Here is a 21,549-nt window from a genome sequence, read left to right as displayed (position 1 = left end):
ATAATTCAGGTATCATCATAAAGCATCATGTTCATTACCAACATCATTATGAAGATATGATCAAATTGAATAACATAATCTAAAATCTAACAATTATGACACTAGTAATCAAAATAATATACAGTCATCAAAGCACCTCATCACGCAGATAATCAAGTAACAACAATCATAGTATCTATTGGGTCAAAATAAGGATGAAATAGAATTGATACACGAGAAGCATATGACAGTAACAAATACTTTTTTAACAATTCTAGTTTATAATTGGTTCATTTGTGCACCACTATTAGCACATTTGTGCACAACTATCATGAAATTTATTTGTATCTACTAGCAAATTTGGGTGCACAATTATTGAGGTATCTTTAAGTAGGTATCGAGTGACACTTTGAAATGATCACTTTTTTTTTTTATGGTTCATACCTGCGAGTATGACTGACCAACACAGGCACAAAGCATGCGAGTAACCCAATCTAATGAGGGCCCCCACAAAATTTTCGTTGCCTAATACGAGAGAACAAGCTCATAGGCTGACCTCTTCAACTGAGAGCCAAGGATTGAGGGGGATCCATTCCACTAAATTCACCTAGAGCACTATCCCAACTTCGTCCCTTATGATACCAATGCCTTACATTGAACAAGACTTGATCCTTGGTGGGCTCATTTTGAACCATTCAACTTCACTAGTAGACCATGAGCCTATTCATTGACAAATTGTATGGGGACCTTCATTAACACCCAACAACCAACAAATACTTTTTTATACAACTAAGTTGTATAGAAATATACAAAAAAATACATTGAAAATTGAGATATATTTTAGACTCTTCGAATAAGTAAATGAATTATAACGATGTCCGATACACTTTCTAAGTCTATCATACTTACGAAATTGACTTATAAGAGCAACACGAAGACAATATCTTGTATGATTTTGTGAATGACTAAAATTATCATGAATAAGTATGAGTGTCCCTTTTAGACGATAATTAGTCTCACTCTTTTTTAATACTATTTTGACCACCATAGCAAAAAGTATACCTCCATAGCCTTGAAATCGAAGCTCTTGTTACACATTAAGAATGATTTGTAATTTATAAACTAAGTATTTAGGCCCTGTTTGGTTGCGGGGATACAAATTGACAATTAGGAATTGCTATTCTAGAATTGTTGTTTTGGAATAGAAAATTGTTTTCTTTGTTTGGTTAGACAAAATAGAATTTGGAATAGGAAAACATCTTTAGAACATATTCGAGCAAGAGATTATACAAACTGGTCTGCTTAAACGGAAATTTAGAAATGACTTTCTTGAGATTATCTACAGAGAAGAAGTAATAGCATCCCTTGTATGTTTAACTTTAGAAGTATGCAAACACGATGATTGAGGCAGTTGTTTGTCCAACCAGGCCAAGATAGGGTCTGCACCAAGCCACGGTGGTAGACTTTGCATCATAATCCCTATTAGAAAAATTGGCCTACTTGTGCATGTTTCAAAATATTTTAAAATTTTTCCTCCAAGTCAATACAAGTATTGCACGCAATCACCCAACTCTCCTATGCAACAATGCCCACGTAGTTGATGAAGGTGACATCCTCACCATTGCCATTACCACCATGCTTCTTTTGGTACAACTACAGAGATCCTCGTGTTTCAAAGAGTTGACAATAAACAACCATTGAGGGAAACCCTAGATGATGGATCCTGGTACACCAAAGAAGTGTCCCTTTGCAATACAATTTTGCTGCGTTATTACACGGACAAAGACAACAATGACATTCATTGTTTAACTTTCACAATAATGAATTTGTTTCAACGAATTTCAAATTGAGATTAAATAAGCAAGAGTCAAAATGAGAATAAGAATAGCTATTCCAATAACATGTTTTTTTAAGAATGGGCATATGCTTATTTTAGGGTCGAAATAATAATATGCATTCCTATTCCCAATTCCAATTTGACTCACCAAACAAAAAATACAAAACATATTCCCAATTTCCTTTTGCTATTCCTATTTCAGCAACCAAAAGGGCCCTTTGTAGCCTCCAAATTGAGACGTAGGGTTTAGGGTTTTCCGATTAACGAGCTGCTAGGATTGTGCAAAAGCCTCACCGCAAGATGATGCGGGGTACGTGGTCTTCCCTTAACAAGGTGGATACCTCTGTTTTGTTGCCCGTGACACCATTCCAGTCAGTAGCGACAACGGTTGGCACTTGGCAGTCAACAAAGCGGTGCCGCCTCCTCATACCCCACCATTCGAAAACTAATCTTGAAAAAAAATTGTAACGGCCTCCTGGGAAGTTTAAAAGAGGAAAACCTACACGCTCTTATTCTGATTGCTTTACGCTACTGTGTTGCACGCAGTCTCTGCTGCTATTAATTATCATACACATTTTTCAAGAAAGTGAGGGTTTGTAAAGAGAAGAGATGGCTCAGGAACAGGCTCATGCTCAGGGACAGACGCAGGAACAGGTAGAGGAAGTTAGTCAAGGCATAGAGAACCTAAAGCTTGCTAATGCAAACAATGTCACGCCGAATAACAATGCAGGCACTGAGAACCATAAGAAAAACAGGATTCAGGTCTCCAATACCAAGAAACCTCTCTTCTTCTATGTCAATCTCGCCAAGGTATCTTTCTATGTGACCGCTCTGCTCATTTCTTTCTTGTGGTTCCTCTTTTCTTTTCTTTATTTTTTTCTTGCTGCACATTAATTTTTGGGTTTTCTAATTTTATTTCAAGGGGATTTGTTTTTCTCAGCGAATCTTGGCACCTTTTCTCAGAATGTCTGCCTGTTTTATTTCTTCCTCGATTGGTTTTGTTATTGGTACTTTTTCGATGGAGAATGTGAATAAAATGGGAATATGCTCTGGATTAATCTATACGAGTTGCAACATGATTTGTGTATAATTTCAAGTGTCTGAGATTGGACAGCTTATAATTTGATCTAGTGTTTGAGATTGAACGATTAAAACAGTAGCAACAAATCTTGGTTAGTTAATTTAATTAAGGAATTGTCTCGACATTACTAGTTCCGTGTTTTAATTGCAGATATATTAATATTGTTCTTATTTAAATTTAAGGTCAAGCACATTACTTGAGGGGCATTAATTAGGAAACATACAAAATATGTTCCTTAGCTACTCACTTTTACAGAGCATCACGATAATCAGAATACAAGGAAGAAGCTGTCGATCAGGACTATGAATTCCATAACTATGCACATGAGACATCAAAGGCATCGATCTCACAAACAATTGGAATATTTCATGGATATGCTCACGGGACATCAAAGACAGCAAGCGAATAAACCAAAGGTTTATCATATAACTGTAAAATATACCACTATGATTTTTGAATAGTATGCATTAAAAATGACAACAGGGGGTAGTCTATTGGGATCAGAAGACTGTAATTGCGTCGCAGTGTTACAATCATTTACCTGACTGGTTAGCATAGTATCTATTCAAATTATTTTATTGCAGCCAGGTGGGCATTCATCACCTCCAGGATTTTGATATGTACATGGCAAACATAGTAGCTGGAAATAGGGGCTGCCAAAATCCAGTATCCTCTAATCTAGCCCAATATTTAATATATGAATGTCAACCTACCTACTGGTAGTCTATGACTCTATTCTACACAACTTAACTTCCATCTATGTAACTGTTGGAAATTGAGAGGCTGCTTGAGTTGGCATAAAAGGCTTTTCATCCAGGATGTCCAGCAATCAACACAAAAAAGTGGCAACATGCATCTTAAATGATCAAGAATTAGTATCGTTGGCTTCTTCTTTGAAAACAGATGCAGGACCTTTGCATGTAACCCGTCTTCAATCTTCGGCTTTCTTAAATCTTGTTTGAACCTAGGATCATTATCCATTATTGTTTCATATCCCACATCTCACACGTTGTATCCAACTTACTACCTTGAATGGTTACCACCTTTGACTTTGCCTTGCACATTCTATCCCAAATTTATTCATAATGATATGTCAATTTGTAAATTCTTCAATGAGCATTTCCAAAGTGATCAGCAGTAGAAAACACATTGTTTTATCCGTATGATGAAGTCACCACTTTACAATTTGAGGCAGCTATGAAACTGCTGCAATGGAAATAAAATTGCCTTCATGAAGTTGAAAGCACATCTAGTGACAACTAACAGTTTCTTCAAGACACAAGAAATCTGGAAATTTAGACTTTGAAGTGAGCAGTTTGATTCTTCCTCTTCCAATTCCACTCTTTCACCCTTGAGTGGATGAGGGGTTGGTCTAGCATTTACAAAGGCATGAGAGCATCAGATTGCGTCTTTGGAGGTTGTGCGACCATTGTAATGAACAAAGTTAGGAGATTGTTAGTGAATGTAGTAGCAATTTCTAATTGCATCTCCCCTCTATACCTGTTTTTTGGTGGTCAAGAATATTAAGGTAGTAAATGAAATAAAAAGTAAGTTTAAGGGTATATATAATAAAAAAGCTAAAAGGAACACACTTATTTTTTTTCCGTCTTCAATTAAGCATATAACTTATAAGTTGAAATATCTGCAGACTATAAAAATAGTATGTGGCTTAACCTATACTAATCAAACACAAGACTTGGGAATCGACAATGCAACATAAATCTGGAAATGCTTAATGAAATGAAAAGGAAAATGACTGAAAATGATTATAAGCTCTAGGTCAAATCTGGAAACTTTTTTATATGGTTTGTGAAAAAGCTCTTTCACCAGCTGCACCTGGGTGACACTCTTAGAAGCTCCTGAAATTTTTGCAGGAGGCTTTTTCATTGGTCCATAGCATTGTTCTAGCCTACAATTAGTCTCTGTAGCCCTTGGAATATCAAATATACTAATTTAAGATTAGGGGATAGGAAAAAATGTTTATGCTGTATAGGAGATTGCTTTAGTGAGTGCCAAAATGGCCATATTCCAAGTTTGATCCAAACACTGCAGAAGATGGTGTGCATTCAGACTTTAGGCCATGAGGACTGTAGGTGATGTAAACGGAAAAACCTGGGGTGAATGTGATGAGTGGCTATTTTGCCAACACTCACATGGCGTAACAATAGAGATTCTCACTACAAGGAGATTCAACTCTCTCAGAAATTGCTGCAAGTAGGAGCCACAATCTGTGCTAGTGGAATAATCCTTTTTAACCGCCCTCCCCTTCTAAAATATGATACCAATAACACTTCTCCATTCCATCTCCTTCAAATGTTTTGGAAAGTTTAACTCCCCTTTTTGGGCATCCAAAAGTTTAGTTTTCTGTTTTCTTGCGTAAGAAAAATTATTTAAGGTTAAAATCTGGTAGCACTTCTTCGAGCTATAACTTTTTACTTCATGTTCAATTTACTTGCATCATATATTGGTGTGAAGAGCTCTACAATGCTAAAATCATTTGAAGATCACTTCATCCACTTTTTATACTTATACAAGGCTTTGAAGGGCCTCGAATTTAAGTTTGAAATTTTTTGAGGACAATTTTTGAGGAGAAAAACTTTAGCAACTTTCAAAGTGTATATGTAATTGAGATGATATCTTTACCATTTACTGAAATTAAAAATTTTACTCGATGGGGTAAGTTTTCAGATTCATATGTATGCAAATAGGCGAACTTGTTAACAACATACAATTTGCAGCCTTTGATTGATCTATATCTTTGAAGTGTCATCATGGGCTCCAGCACAACTTAAAAAGCAGTATAACAAATGTAAAACTTTTTCCAGGGTGATTGTAATGTCCCCTGGTAAGCTTAGACCAGTTAATCATAGATTCATCGAAGTTTGAGTAGGATGCATTTTAATTTGCGAGTAAGTAAACTATTTAGATGTTTATTAACAGAATAGAGATCTTATTGTCCATTATTACTTAGTTTATGCTGTCCTTATTATTTTGTTTTAAGAAGGATGCTTTGGATGTAATCAAGTTTCTTAGACACCAATCCTCGATAGACTTCCCCTAAAAGTTTATAGATCCAAACCCTTAAGCCTTTCTTGGTATGATGCCCTCAAGGTGCTTGGGGTCATTGGTCCTCACCCTATTTTGGGAATTCTAGCCTCTCCCTGAAGGCATCCTTGATTTTCCTCCTCAAATAAAATTATAATAAGTCTTAAGCATTCATATCCTATTGTATCCATTAATTAGTGTTAACTATTAAATAATAGTCTCTAGTCTGTGTACGTACTTGGAACAGACTTATATAATTTTGTAGATGTAATATCCTGAGACCTGTTCTTATAGTTGAGAATGCTTTCTGATTAAAATATTTATATTGATGTTGCTGACTGAAGACTGACTATCTGAGTCTTGCATCTTCCTTTGCTAATGTAATTCACCACTTAGTGCATGCATATATATATATATATATATATATATATATATATATATTGTGTATATATTTACCTCTATTATATTGTATATTATCCCTTCATCCCTAATTTCAAGCCTTGTATTTCTTAAATGTAACTTGCCTGTTTTCTGGCTGTTGCTGCCCAACAGTATTATGTGGCTTTGCATTTTATTCCAATCAGTGATCTTGTTGTTCTTATCTTGAGAATTTGATGGTTAAGGATAGCATTGATTTTCTTCTATATTCTTAATACCATTTCATTTTTGCTGACTCTGCTTTCATTCTTTGAGCTATCTAATATAAACACAATCCAACACTCTTGGCCACGTGGTGTGATGAACTTAGAAAATATTGTAAGTCAGGATGTGGTGATGGCGTTTCCTTGTGCTCTGTTTTTATTAAATGTTATAGTTCTTGACCATATTCTTTTGAATACCATTTATCTGTAATAGAGATATTGAATATTGTTAGTATCTACGTCAATGCTTTGACTGGTATGGATCACACCCCTAGCATCGTCCCTGGCTTACACAGATTTGCAATCAAACCATCTTGACTATTTATGTCACTGTTTTGAGCTTCTTATATGATTGATGCCATTTATTATATTCCTTAGTTTCTGAGTTTTTGTTTCTTGCACGCACTATTTATCGCTTTCTGGTCTTGCTATGCTGCTTTGTGTTGTTTCTATATTGTTTGTAAATACCTCTGTACGAGTCACTTCTCCTCCATATGACTCCCAATGCTTAAGTACTTGTTTCCTCATTATTGGATATTGACATTTGGTAACTTCCGACAAGTTTTCTCTCTTTTCAGATTTATCCCTCGGATAATTCTATTATTACTTTATTCTAGATAAAATCAAATAGAGTATACACATGAAAACATATGCATGAATATGTGATGATACAAAGTACACACAGAATTTACACTAATGCATTAAGACACAAAGCATACACAAGGTATACACATTATTGCATGAAAAAACGAAGCATACACATAATTGCATGAAGACACAAGCATGCATCAAGTATAGGTAACATATGCCCATTATTATGCCATCAAATTGATTCAACTTAAAAAACCGATGAATAATTTCATAATACATTCAAGATAGTCAACATATTGAAGTGTCAATTCTATACATCCCTCCTAACTTAACCCCAAGGAGAGTGTAGTTTTACTTGTTGTAGGGTGCTTGACACAAATAGGCTTTCTCACATTGAGACTCTGCATGTTTGTACCCATCTTGGGATCCTCCCTTAAGGCATTAGAAATACATATCCTTAATCATCTTGGACTTCACCTATCTTGTGAGGATTTACTCTACCTTTCCTTACACCACCAATTATCAACTCCTAGGGCTACAATAAGAGATTAAGGGATAGGCTATATCAATATTGCTTGTATATAAATATTCATTTGATATATAACTTTATATTATAATTCTAGTCTTATTGATATCATTTGTATGTAGGATTCATTTTCATTAGCATAATTTTGTACCCCACAGGATGGCAGGACCATGTTCTGATACTACTTGTAATGCCCACTGGTAAGCTTAGACCAGTTAATCATAGATTCGTTCTAAGTTTGAATAGGATGCATTTTAATTTATCCATGTAAACTATTTATATGTTTATTAATAGAATAGAGATCTTGTTGTTCACGATTACTAACCTTATTGTTATTTTGGTTTAAGGACACTTTGGACGTAATCAGGTTGCTTAGACAGCAATCATCATTTCCCTCAAAGTTTAAAAATCCTAGCCTTTTTACCTTCTTGGGACAATGCCCTCAGGGCACTCGAGGTCACTGATCCCCACCGTATTTTGGAAATAACCGATTGGTTGGAATCTACACTAGCCTCTCCCTGCAGGCTTTCTTGATTTACCTCATTAAATAAAATGGTTATAAGTCTTAAGTATTCATATCCTACTGTATCCATTAATTAGTGTTAACTATTAAACGATAGTCTATAGTCTGTGTACACACCTGGAACAGACTTATATTATTTTGTAGATGTAATATCCTGATATCTGTTCTCAAGCTGATGGAAGACTGACTATCTGAGTCTTATGTCTTCCTTTGAGTCTTCCTCTGCCTATGTAATATCCTTTCATCCCTAATATTATTGAAGCCTTGTATTTCTTAAATGTAACTCATCTGTTTCCTGCCTGTTGCTGCCCAAGAGTATAATTATGAGGCTTTAAAATTTATTGCAATTAGTGATCTTGCTGTCCTTAACTTGAGAACTGGCAGTTAAGGATAGCATTCTTCTGTGTTCCTAATACCATCTCATTTCTGTTGACTCCTTTTGGAATCGTTCTTTGACACGATCCAGATCTCTTGGCCACGTAGCATGGTGGACTTGGAAAATATTGCAAGTCAGGATGGGTGATGGTTTTTCCTTATGCTCTGTTTCCGTGAAATGTTATAATTCTGGACAATATTCTTTTGAATCTGTAGTAGAGATATTGAACATTGTTATTCATTGGACCTATTGACTAGTATCTAGATTCTACATCAATGCTTTGAACTGGTATTGGTTGAGCCTCTAAAATTGTCTCTGGTTTACACCAATTTGCAATCAAACCTTCTTAACTATTTACATCCCTGTTCTGAGCTTCTTATATGATTGATGCCATTTACTGTAAGATTTATCGTAAGATTTATATTTCATACTTTCTGAGTTGCTGTTTCCTGCACTTTCTATTCAGTGCTGACTGGCCTTGCTACGCTGTTTTGAGTTGCTTCTTTATTGTTTGTACATACCTCCTTATGAGTCGCTTCTCCCCCATATGACTCTGTATGGTTATTCTCTGTACATTCTCCCCTTGCCCAATGAGACAATTTTATTGATATTTATATTATTTGGAATGGAGGATCGTCTGCCTTTCGAGGGAACAGACATATCTGATTATTTAGTCGATGTTAATTACCATGAATATTAGCTAAATATAAGTTATAATTTGAAATGAGATTACTTATTTATAATTATTATTATTATATAAAACATCAATTTAAACATTATTTCCTAACATCATTATTTGATTGTGTGGTAATATTGATTGTTTCTAATTTCTTATTTATTGATATTTAGTTTTATTAATATTAATTTTTATTTCAGGAAGGGGATATCTTATGGACTTCAACACACTTAAAAAGCAGTATAACAAATGGAAATAAACTTTTTCAGGGTGACACAAGATTGCGCTTTCGCCACTGAATGTTGTTGAATTAGAATGCATGACAATGGTAGTGTGTAGTTGTTATTGATGACCAAAGGGATGGAAATGATGACACAAAGGACAACAAGGGAAATTCCATAAGCAAACCAATGGTAATTCTTGTATTGGAGTTACAACAGTATCAATGAAGATACAAACCAAACATAACTCCAAATATAATAGGCGGAAACCTTTTTAGATAAAATTCCCATCATCAAAGAGCACAAGCTTGTCTCAATCTCAAAATATAAAGTACATTGAGACATTCACTTCTCCCTTTAGGTTGATGGTATTCTAGCAGCATACTGATATTGCAACTTGTAGAAGAATTAAACATAAGACTAACCATGTGCTCACTTTTATAGACCTAACAAGCTACAAAACCACCAAGTAGTATTACAAGCCATCATGACATGGGTTTAAAAGTTGCAAGCTTTAATCTAGAGGCTTTGAGACCTTTCTCATGAATTTGGTTGTTTAATTTCTGTAGAAGGTGAAAATAACACATTAGAGATCAAAATAGCAATAACACAACTTAAAAATAGACAACAATTTTTTCAATAATTGTCACATACTTTCTTAAACCCCATACAATTTATGAGATGGTTCTTACACATTCTGTAATCTAATTAATTGTCATGGATATTGTTCCACTTTGTGCAAGTGTTTAATGCCTTAAAATGCTTCTTTCCATCTTATGTCCCTTCCAAGTAATATTGCCAAGCTTTTGGAAGACTCTTCCACTCCATGTGTGCCACCAACTACCACACATGCCTAATTTCACTCGTTTCATGATATTTGGAGATAAACACATTAAATACAATTTGTAGAATATAATCCCAACTTGAATGCCACACTGTTCAATAAAGAATTGTGAGGTGAATAACACCTAATCCTAATTATTTTGTCACTTGATATTTACATTGCAGAGCCATAATATAACTTATCCTTGCTCAGTAGCTTAATAAGTGAATTTGCAATGTTTTCCAAGCCGGCAACCTTATATAATTGGACCTTCTCATCCCTAACTGTCTTGTGTACAATGTGGTTTTAAAAATTCCAATCACAATTACTATTAACCAGTGCTTTGAAAACATTGAATTAATCACATTAGTAATATAAATTCAAAATTTTACAAACAAAACTGGAAAAATGCACAGATAATTTATCTATACATGTGGCTAGATATTTAGTTTTTTTATTAAAAGGTTACAATAGATTTTAAATCTTTAAAAATCTTTAAATTTATCAAGTTTTAAAATTTTCAGCTAAGTCTGAGGGGATTTTGAGTCTTCTAATATATGTGCGTGTGTGTGTGTGTGTATGTATATGTGTCTTAGCTATCTATCTATCTATATATATGTGTGTATATTTGCACACATGTGTCTATCTATGTGTATGTTGCAGTAATGGGACATAATTAATATTTATAGCAATGTGCACACATGTGTCTATCTATGTGTATGTTGCAGTAATGGGACATAATTAATATTTATAGCAATAAGATAATTCATTTTCAATGGTTAGTAGCCTTCCATTCTAGATAGGACTTAATTTTAGAACAAATTAGTTCAACTTTTAAAGTGCAGCAATGATAAAAGTGCCAAATGTATCAGCTAAATTTAATAAATATTCTAAAGAATAGATTTAGCTTATTTATATAGCAATGTAGAAGTATATTTCCGGGCAATGCATTTACAAATTCAAATGTAAACCTGCTTACACAACTTTTGGGCTGATGCCAGTCTGTTTAGATGCCAACTAACGGACTTGTAAATATACAGTTTCATAGTTTGTCAAGGAAAACTAATGCAAACCTTTAATTAAATTGATTGACTTGGGGCAACTAATGGAGTTCTATTTGTTTAACAGCATTTTCACACTAGACCTAAGGTAATGTTTTGTTCAGCTGATTTTAGATATTATGATATTGGTCTAACAGAAATACTCATTTGGAACTATCAATTCTACTATATATGTACATGTAATTGGATTTATCATAAATGTAATGTTCAGCCTCTAAATTTTAGAGGTGATTCTAAATTTCTAATGTTTGAAACAAGCTTATGGTTAAATTTTAAAAGGCTTATATGTTTCACAAACTTTTAATAGTATTGTTTTGGCAGAGATATCTGCAGCAGCATGATGAAGTTGAGCTATCTGCTTTGGGAATGGGTATGCATTCATTTCTTAGTGCTTGTTTGGTTCAATTGGAAAAGTATAATTGTTTGCTCCAGCAATGCTTAGTTAATTTGCACAAAAGATTGTTTTAATCATTGTTAGATAGATTAAAAATTGTGTCTTGAATCTAGCAGCTCGTCGGTATTAACTAATTGTTCGTTTGTTATGACTAGAGTGTTTTAGGATTTCCTGGGCTCTTTAGTCAAGGTCGTTTCAAATGTAGATGGGGGAGATCTGAAGGTTTTGACACTTAGAGCCTTTTTTTTTGAAATGGCTGGAGAGCTCAAGATGGGTTGAAATCCGACCCTTTCTGGGCTTTAATGCCCAAAACTTTGAGTTTTCCTACCTTTTGTTTTATCTCAAAACTTTAGTGCCTCTAAAATTTGTTTAAACTTGGCTAAATTGAATGAAGAAATGATTTTTTTTGAAATTGCTGGAGAGCTCAAGATGATGAAATGATTTTTTTTGAAATGGCTGGAGAGCTCAAGATGGGTTGTAATCCGACCCTTTCTGGGCTTTAATGCCCAAAACTTTGAGTTTTCCTACCTTTTGTTTATCTCAAAACTTTAGTGCCTCTAAAATTTGTTTAAACTTGGCTAAATTGAAGGAAGAAATGATTAAAAGGATGGAAATTGTGGTAGAAATGACTAAGGTTTTGACTGAGATTGCTTAAATGGGTCTGAATCCAACCCTTTTTTGTCATTTTTGCCAAAAATCGTGAGAATTCTGACCTTCCACTTAACTCAAATTCCTTGATGTCAGCTTGGAATTGTGAAAACTTAGCAAATTTGAAAAGTCACTTGAAAGAATGAAATTTGGTGGGTTTGTGGTCTTAGATTGGAATCCTACCCTTTTTGGGCATTTTTGCTCAAAATTCCTAGATTTCCGACCTCCTATTCTACCTGACTTAGACCGGAATCCTACCCTTTTTGGGCACTTTTGCCGAAAATTCCTAGATTTCTGACCTCCCATTCTACCTTTGAGATCTACCTTCAAATTTGGCAGGTTTTGTGAGGAAAACAACTTGGAGAATTTAAGTTTTGGTGCTTTGAAGACTAATATTTTTTTAAGTTAGATTGTGATTGCCCAAAATAGGTTAGAATCCAACTTTTTATTGGATATTAATGCCCAAAATCCCAAGATACATTCCATTTTGGCTCCAATTGAGGATTGAATCAAATGATGAAAGCGAGTGATGAAAGTGAAAAAATCTGATCAATGGGGATACTGTTGGGTAGATTGAAATTTGATTTGATAAGATTGCTTAACCTCCTTGGACATTTTTTTGCCCAAGTCATGCAATTTCCGACCCTCAAAAAATCATGGCACATTCATTTTGGAACTGCATTTTTTTCCAAAAGGAAGGGTGGGCTGGATTTGTTCGACAGATCAATTTAAAAGGGGCATTGCCCAAGAGTTGGTTTCTTGGAGGGAAATATGAAATTTCAAATCAATTTATTTATTAAATACTGGTCAGTCCTATTGGAGGTGGTGATTTGAATTTAATTCATTAAATTGTGATTGGTTAGAGGCCAGGTCAGCCTTTGTAATAACCCTAACCGGTTATAACTTTGTCAAACACCAAATTCTTTTATAATCAACAATTAGACATTTGGTCAAACATTTGGCATGCAACTCTTATACTGGACTTAGAGTTATATTGTTATCTTGTAGGCTTTGCAAATGGATTTTCAGATATATGTAATGGAATTAAAATACCCCACTGTTAAGTCCATGTGAATATTATGCTAAGAATTAGAATTACAAGAGTGGAACAAATACCAAACTGTTATTAATGCTTCATCTACAATACTGAAATATCAATAATCTGTGAATCAAACATTGCCAAAACTCACAACTTCTACTGAACATTAAGCAATTATCATTTAGATTAAATTGGGAACCTGAATATGATAATTGTAGCCTCCAGATGATGGTAATCAAAAGCAACCAGGCACCCAAATATAGTTACAAGATGCCAAGCAGTCACAGGAGAAGTGTAATGCCTCTAAAGGCTCCAGATTCTAGGCATTCGATGCAGATTAGCAGACTGTAAATACCAGACCCAAATCACACCATATAACAATGCCCAAATGTCAAACATAGGCTTGATAAAGTCAGGTTGCAGGCCCCAATTTCAATGCTGATCCCAACTACTTGTAGGCCTCTGAAAATGGAGACAGGCTTCTCCAGTATCAACGCAGGTCTGCAATTAGTTTCAGACTTTCAATAACACTCCAAATGCTGCCTAGATTCCGTAACAGCAACCACTATTGCAGATTGCAGGCCCAAATAGATGAATTGATATGCGCTATCCTTGCACGCAGGGGTGTTAGAATGTGACGCCACCCTTCAGGGATGATAAACAGCTCCACACAAGCCTCAATCGCTGCCACAGGTAGGTAATAGCCGCCACAAAATGCCCACAGATTTCCCCCAATTAAGATTGCAGGATGAGAGATTAAATCCACAGTCATCAAGTCCTTCACATAGTCAATTTCCTTTGCATAAAATGACTCCTCAATCACAGATATCACAGTAGAGAAGTATGGCAAAATTGCTATACAACAGCAGCACTTTGCTAAACAACAGCAAGGATAATTCCCAGATTATACAATCAATCGGCTGGGCCAAATACTGAAGTCCGAGCTATGCTAGTATGCCATTCCTATTGTTGTAGTAAAATTTTCACTAATTACACTTACTTAAGCTTACTTAGGATAATGCTTTGCATAGTAGTTTGTGATTGAGACACTTGGGAGTTTGCACCTCAATTAAACACATGGTGTAGGAGAATTCCACTCTAGGTGGTCATAGTTGTTATCTCATTCCACCTTTAGTGTACTTATTGCATTATCATCCTCATCATCACACATACTTCATTGCATAATGGAGGATGATCCACCTTTGGTGGACATGTGATTCCACCTTGTGCAGGTGATAGCTTATCTTCTCCTTATCATTGTCGCTTATCACCTCTCCTATATAAGGAGGCCTATTATGCACATTTTAAATCATTCCATTGGATGTCAATCAAGTCCATTATCAATAATAGCATTCTTGCATCTTCACGCAATTGTCTTGCCAATCTCCTGTGGAAGTTATCTTAGTCTTTCATTTGATCCTGGGGGTGTTGTAGAGTCCACCTAAAACTCTTTAACACCTATCAAATTTTCACAACTGTTACTTCATGGAAGTAGGATCCCAAGAAACGTATCACAATGCAACTCCACTTCCTACATGAACAAATACTCCAATGAGGGGCTGGGGCTACGTCCAACTTCTCGAACTATCTCAAGGGGTTTCGTCCTCGAGAATAACCAGTCACATTTAAGCAACCTTTAGGATTTGTAAAATAACATATATTTGTTGTTACAATCCCAATGCAAATGCTTTCCTTTGTAACTTTGAAATGAGGAGAGTTATGGACAACTTATTAATGTGGGATAAAAGACTACTTTGTCTTTTAATCACCTAAGTTGCTTTTGTCATAAAGTAACTTTAAATCATAAAGTATCTTTATATTTGCATTTTATAATATCAGAGTGACTTTATTATTAAAAGTTACTTTATAACTTTATAATAACATTAAAATATTTAAATAAATCACTTAAGTCACTTGAACTTTAATATCTCTTGAAATACTTGTTTGATTGCCATGCCGTCTGAAATAGGAATCTCTCCTCGTAATTCCCTATGTGACCAAAAACTCTTTCTAAAAATAGAAAGGGTCCATCTCTATTACCCCTGACTTACTATACATAGTAAGTATGGCAAATGGATTCCAAATGATATCAAACGAATGCCAAATCCATAAATCACTGAATGTTAGAGACGAATCAATCCTTAGAAGACCCTCTAACCATCCTCATTAGCCTACGAGGATCCAATATTAGGCTAGTCCCTGAAATTCTGATGCTGGCAACCAATGGGGACATTACAGCCTTCCTTGACAACATGCCTCTCCATCAAACTGCTTATAAAGGAGATGACTTCAAATCATTTTCGCATCGTTCCAAAACATATCTATTTCTGCTCTGCTCATAACAATGATTTATGCCCATGGATTATCAATGAAGTTTACTCCAAATTGAAAGCAGACTTGCTTTGTCCATTTTAGCAATGGTGGCATTCATATAGGCTGCAATTTGTTGCAAGTCTAAGGTGCTGTATGAGGTTGAAGATCAGCTTTGGGATTTGGTAAAGTAAAAGCAAAATGTTGTAATTTCCTAATTTTGATTGAAGGCCTGAGTTGCTTGTAGGATAATTCCCATTCATCCCAGATCGAAATGCTAAATAATTGATGCCAAGTAGAAAATCAGTTTGGAGTCATAAAATTGATAAAATTAATTGCAGTTGAAAAATCTGGTTACAGTCTTCATGTAAAGTAAATCAGTCCAAGGTCTAATAGAGGAATTAAATTAACCTAGTTGCAACTCGGTTTGGTAGACTTCATTGTAAATTTCTGTTTTTTTTTTCAGATAAATTGATGTTTCATGTATAGAAATTGTAAGTGCAAGGCATGGATATGATAACATTTCCAAGGATCCTCACAATATCTATTTTTTTAATATGAAAATCTCAGTTTGTTGCTTATTATTTCTTAAACTTAATGCCCTTCTTTCCCTTGAGAGGATGGAGAAGACTCGGAGATGAAACATTTTGAGAACATGGCCATCATTTCAATCGTCCTCAAGGGATTAATTTTTTTGGGAGAGATAATGAAAGTTTGAAAGGCTGGGCATCAAGTGATAAAGTTACTTTCTAACAATTGAGCAAGAAATATTTGCAGTTTTAACACAAGCTTTCTACAAGTCAAAGATTTAAAGCATATGAGTTTAAATGAGCCTACAAGATAAAGACAAAGAGATGGCACCTAGTTGGTTCCTCTAATCAGAAAATTCCAGATTCAAGCACAAGTAATCAGATCATGCCAAGTATCCATTTTCTCATTGGTTTGAAAAATCATTGTATTTTTCTTATTGGCCCAAAGAGGTGTCCCCGTGTAATTGGTTGTAAACTTGGCATGATCTGATTAGGGTTTGTGGAGTTAAATCTTGACACTTGATGATTTGTGACTAATCTTGGCGCTTCATTGTAATGGAACACCTATAAAAGGCCAAGGCCTTCTCATTTGTAAGGTAGGGATGGTTAGAAAGTTAGTATGGGAACCCTAATTAGGGTTTGTGGAGTTAAATCTTGACACTTGATGATCTGTGATTGATCTTTGCCCTTCATTGTAATGGAACACCTATAAAAGGCCAAGAACTTCTCACTGTAAGGCCAGGAAGGTTAGAAAGTTAGTGGAGCTAGAAGCTTTAAATTAAAATAGGAGTAGAATAGCCTAGCTAAGGGAGAGTTGCCATGATGCTTTTGATGTAATAGATAGATTTCTTCAAATAATTTAGTTGGATGGAAGTGATTGTGGCTGTTGCTTGACTCGAACAAATTTGGGTTGTTAGCGGCTTGTTGATGGTAAGAGTGTCTTTTGTGGTTAGTCAGTGATTGAATGCACTTTATGTTTATTGAATTTTTAGTTTGCATCCATTTGATGGGATTGAAGAGGAGATATTGATGTGAAAACCATTTGAGTGCTCTTAGAAGCTTGCACTAGGTGGGTGGATGTTGAAGTTAGTAGCTTCGGTCACATATTTTGAATATGAGATCAGTAAGACTGATTTAAATATGTGCGTAGCAATATATATACACACACACACATATATACAGACACACAATAATAATGTTTGAATTTATATTTCCTCCGACCTTATTGATGTAATGCCCCATTTTTTAGCAGGCTTAGTTGGCTTGGTCAGTTCACCATCGCGATACTTGTGAGCTAATAGTGGGATTAGAGGGTCTCAGTTGTGGGGTTACAGGGTTTCAAGCAGCCTATGGTGTGTTTCGGCTCTATTTGAGGGACTTACTATTTATAGCTAATTTGCCTGTTCAGATTTGGGTACGGATTTGGGTTCGAGATTGGAGTTCGAAATTCGTTCTTTTTTTTGGGTTGGGTTTGAATTCGTTTTGGGTTCGTCTGTACAGGAATATATATACAAATATGCAACAACAAATCAATTCATACACTACTATGGTAATTTTAAAGCAACATAGCAAAATACACCACCATATCAATGTTACAGTTTGAAAACAATAGTGTCAAACATTAATAATCAACCATCATGATCAAATATCATAAAAATCTATTGAGTCATCATCATTCTACTGTTGCAAATTAGGATCACAAAAAGTAATGCCATGGGCCCGTTTAAGGCCAATGTTGTGATTGTGCCATATTGTAAGCTTCACACAAAAATTGTCATACTTGTTGATTCAAAGACATCAAATTTGGATCAGACTGGATGAAGCCAAGAAAGTAGGCTTTGGAGCAAACTAGATGAAGCCAAGGAAGCAGGCTTTGGATCCAGATTTAATCACAATTAAGATCTCTTTGAATTTTGTTCAATCCATAATTTTCTATACATATTAGCCTCTATGCATAATATACATTCCATAATAGATGTGTGACACTTTTATGCATCCCAACTCTTCTCAAGTAGCATTTAATTCAAATTAAATATAATCATTAATTTGAGTCCAATCATGTGCTTGAGTCTAATTTGGCATTAAAACTTTCTGAAAAAGTAAACAATAAGGTGTTTTTTGACTAAAATCTTTGAAATTCTGTCCGGGCTCCTATGCTGGAATCCAAAGTTGCTCAAAAGTTGTTTGAATTTTTCCAGGGTTCGTTTGAGAGAATTCCCACCAAAATTTGGTCTCTATGGCAGACTTTTGACAGAATTTGACAAGGACTAGACTTTTGAGAGAATTGAACCAAGAATTCCTAGGTCCAGGAGAGAGTCTAGTAACTTAGATTTATAGTAAGTCAAACTGTTGGTTTTGATGAGCTTAGTTGAGTTAGAATTGAGTGATGCTCTTCGTTTTTATTTTGGGCCCCAAGAATCTTGGAGGGAGCATCTGTTTATAGTGAGCCACCTCATCAGGTTTATTCATCGTCTTTCTTCATCAGGATCACTTTGGTGTTGTCAAATTTTGATTTTTTGATGCTTCTTTAGTTGTTTTCGCTTATTCATCTAAATATGTTGAGATTGCTATTTTTGTTGGTGTTGTATGTTGGTCACCTCAGTCTCTTACTTCGTTGGAACTGAGTTGAAAAGTTTTAAATTGTGGGCACAAGAAATAACCACCTTGTGTGTCAGAATAATATGTTATTGTGGGAAAGGTCATTTTTGGGAAACAAAAGCAATTAATAATTATATTATAATGATACTTTATTATATTTTAATGTTGTAACGAGGAAGCTTTTAAAGTGGAGTTCATTTGGGAAACTTGTGTCATTTGGAGATATAAATATGAGTCCATTTGATGAGGAAAAACATCTAATCATTTGATTATCTTATTTTGCTTTGTCGTCTTTGTGACATTTTTTGGAAGTTTTGATTTTCTGTGTCCTTGCTGAAGTATAATGGTTTGGGATCTACTGTTGAAGTATTGTACATTCAATTTTGAGAATCCATAGCTGAGGTATTGTGGAATCTTGAGATTTATTATTCTCTCATCTTTCTGTATTAATTGTGTTTGAGGAGCATTTATCCAATTGAATATTATAATTTCTTTGTCGCTGATTGAGGGTTTGAAGTTTGAGAGTTGTATTGAAAATTGAGCTGCAAATTAATGTCGAGAGCTGATTGTTCTAATATATGCTAATTGAGAGCATTACATTCTGTAAGTAATTGGCTAAGTTGGACATCTATCAATTACAGTTGGGAATTATATGCATCATAGATGTTGCATTTTGGGCACCAGAGTTAGCTGCAATTAAACGTTTGGGTTATTGCAGACTTAGGCGTTTATTGGAGGGGTTTGAATGCTGCAGTTACACATTGTTTGTTGATTAAACCCATGGACATGATTGTTATCGGAATCAATGTTGCAATGCATCTGCTGAGTTGGATTTGTTGAGTTATATAGGACAAGTATAATGGGGTTTGCTTTAACCATTTTATGAGCCATTCTACTGCCAAGTTTATTTCTTGTATTTATTTATTTCATTGCAACCATTAATGTTATTGAATAAAAACTCAAAGCTATTCTTGTGTTGAGAGAATTACTTTTCAAATTAGAATTTTCATTTCATGTTTATATGCAAAGAATACTCAAATTAAATCTATGTTCCTCGGGGACACGTGCTCGCACAAAATACAGGAGTTTCCGAGATAGGGATGTCCTAAGGATGGGCGTGGGAATCCCCCAACCATCCCCAAAAAAGGCAAAGACGTCCCAAAAAAAGACAAATTACCAAGAGACGTCCCCTAAACTCGGGGATGACTAGGAAAAAAGGGTATGGAAAGGGGATGCTTAGACATCCCCCAACTGTACCGGGTATGGCCAACCGTCCCCAAATTTTTTTTTTAATGCAAAAAAATTAAAAGTGTATTAAAAAATAATTTTAAGGCTCTTAACTAGGTCACCCAGGTGGGGCCCACCCCTCAAATGTGATAGACATAGAATAGGAGCAACAGTTTGCTTCATTTATCTATGTTATGTTTTTTATGTTGAACGTGAACATGATTATGATACATTGATACTTATTACTTAATGGCAACCCTCTAGCCTTTGGGCGTATGGCTTTAGGCATATTTAGATTTATATTTTCACATTTATCATGTTTATCATTATGATATTGTTCACTCATATTGATATGCATTTTGACAATTGAGTACTGAAATCGGATATTATTTCCTAGATGGCATTCAAATGTTGTATGTTATGGTTCTATAATGTTTGAATGACATGCTTTGTGCTTAGTTTCATATGAATGACATGTATATTTGCAAAGTTAAATGTATATTTCAAAATTTCCCTATATATATATATATAGCCGTCTTCGTTTGCCATCCCCCCTGTTCCCAAGATCGGCAAAAAAAATTGTTGTCCCAGAAATCCATCTCACCGTTCTCCGCCGTCCCCATTCAGGAAACTCGGGGTAACATAGAATTAAATACAAAACCACCAAGAACATATTTGATCTATCGAAGTTTGCTTGCCAAGTGTTTGACAAAACGTCAAAATACTGATAAGTAAAGAAATTGGAGTTTGTCAAAGCTAGAGCTGATTAGGGTTATTACAGTGCCATCTGAGTGGTTTCCTACCATCCTGTGGTGTAGGGCAGCAAGGTGTATGGTTTTCATTTTTAGAAGACCAACACTTAGGATGCAAGGAAGAAAGCTTGAGTTCTCACTAGTTGACATTTAGGAGGAAATTGTACCTATGTTCAGTACGACACCCACTAGTCCTATTGGTAGTTCTGATGATGGACTTTCAGATGTGACAGTGCCATTGGTGGACAACAACATTGAGATTCAAAGGGTTGAGGATTCTAGAGTTGTTGTTGTGGATAGTGCAGGTGCAATTGAGGCCGTATTTACTGCTGATTGTTTTGACTCTCTTGAGGAGGGGATTGTTATTGGAGATTTGTGTGTTAGCTGTCGTAGTTTTGCTCCTTTGTAGGAGGCAGTTGCCCTCAGGTGGGGCTAATGCATGTATGGATTCACCCAGTTGTGTTATTAGTGATCTAGGTGTTAGAGTGGAGTCAACGGATGTTTACTCTAGCTTTGTTAATTCACAACATGATATAGAGTATAGACACATTTGATGATCCATTTGATGATGCTATGAGCTATACTGGGTATGATACCCCTTGCCAGTTATTGGGTGATGACTTCGAGGATGTTTTGGATGGGTCTTGGGATTAGGATTTATATGGAATTGA

General features: G+C 35.2%; 1 protein-coding gene across 1 annotated transcript in view; it reads left to right on the top strand.

Annotated features, from left to right (window-relative positions):
• Positions 1–2,036: 2,036 nt before the first annotated feature.
• LOC149570715 (uncharacterized protein At2g34160-like) overlaps positions 2,037–21,549 on the top strand; it is a 67,339-nt gene continuing 47,826 nt past the window's right edge. The window contains exons 1-2 of the mRNA XM_089823246.1: positions 2,037–2,626; positions 11,702–11,750. Of these exons, the coding sequence (XP_089679372.1) occupies positions 2,426–2,626; positions 11,702–11,750 (250 nt within the window). The 5' untranslated portion in view covers positions 2,037–2,425. The remainder of the gene's footprint in view (positions 2,627–11,701; positions 11,751–21,549) is intronic.

This window comes from Cupressus sempervirens, chromosome 3 (genome assembly GCF_028749045.1).
Source record: "Cupressus sempervirens isolate cs-2001-9-10 chromosome 3, ASM2874904v1, whole genome shotgun sequence".
Taxonomy (NCBI): Eukaryota; Viridiplantae; Streptophyta; class Pinopsida; order Cupressales; family Cupressaceae; genus Cupressus; species Cupressus sempervirens.
This window is presented reverse-complemented; position numbering and strand designations above follow the sequence as displayed.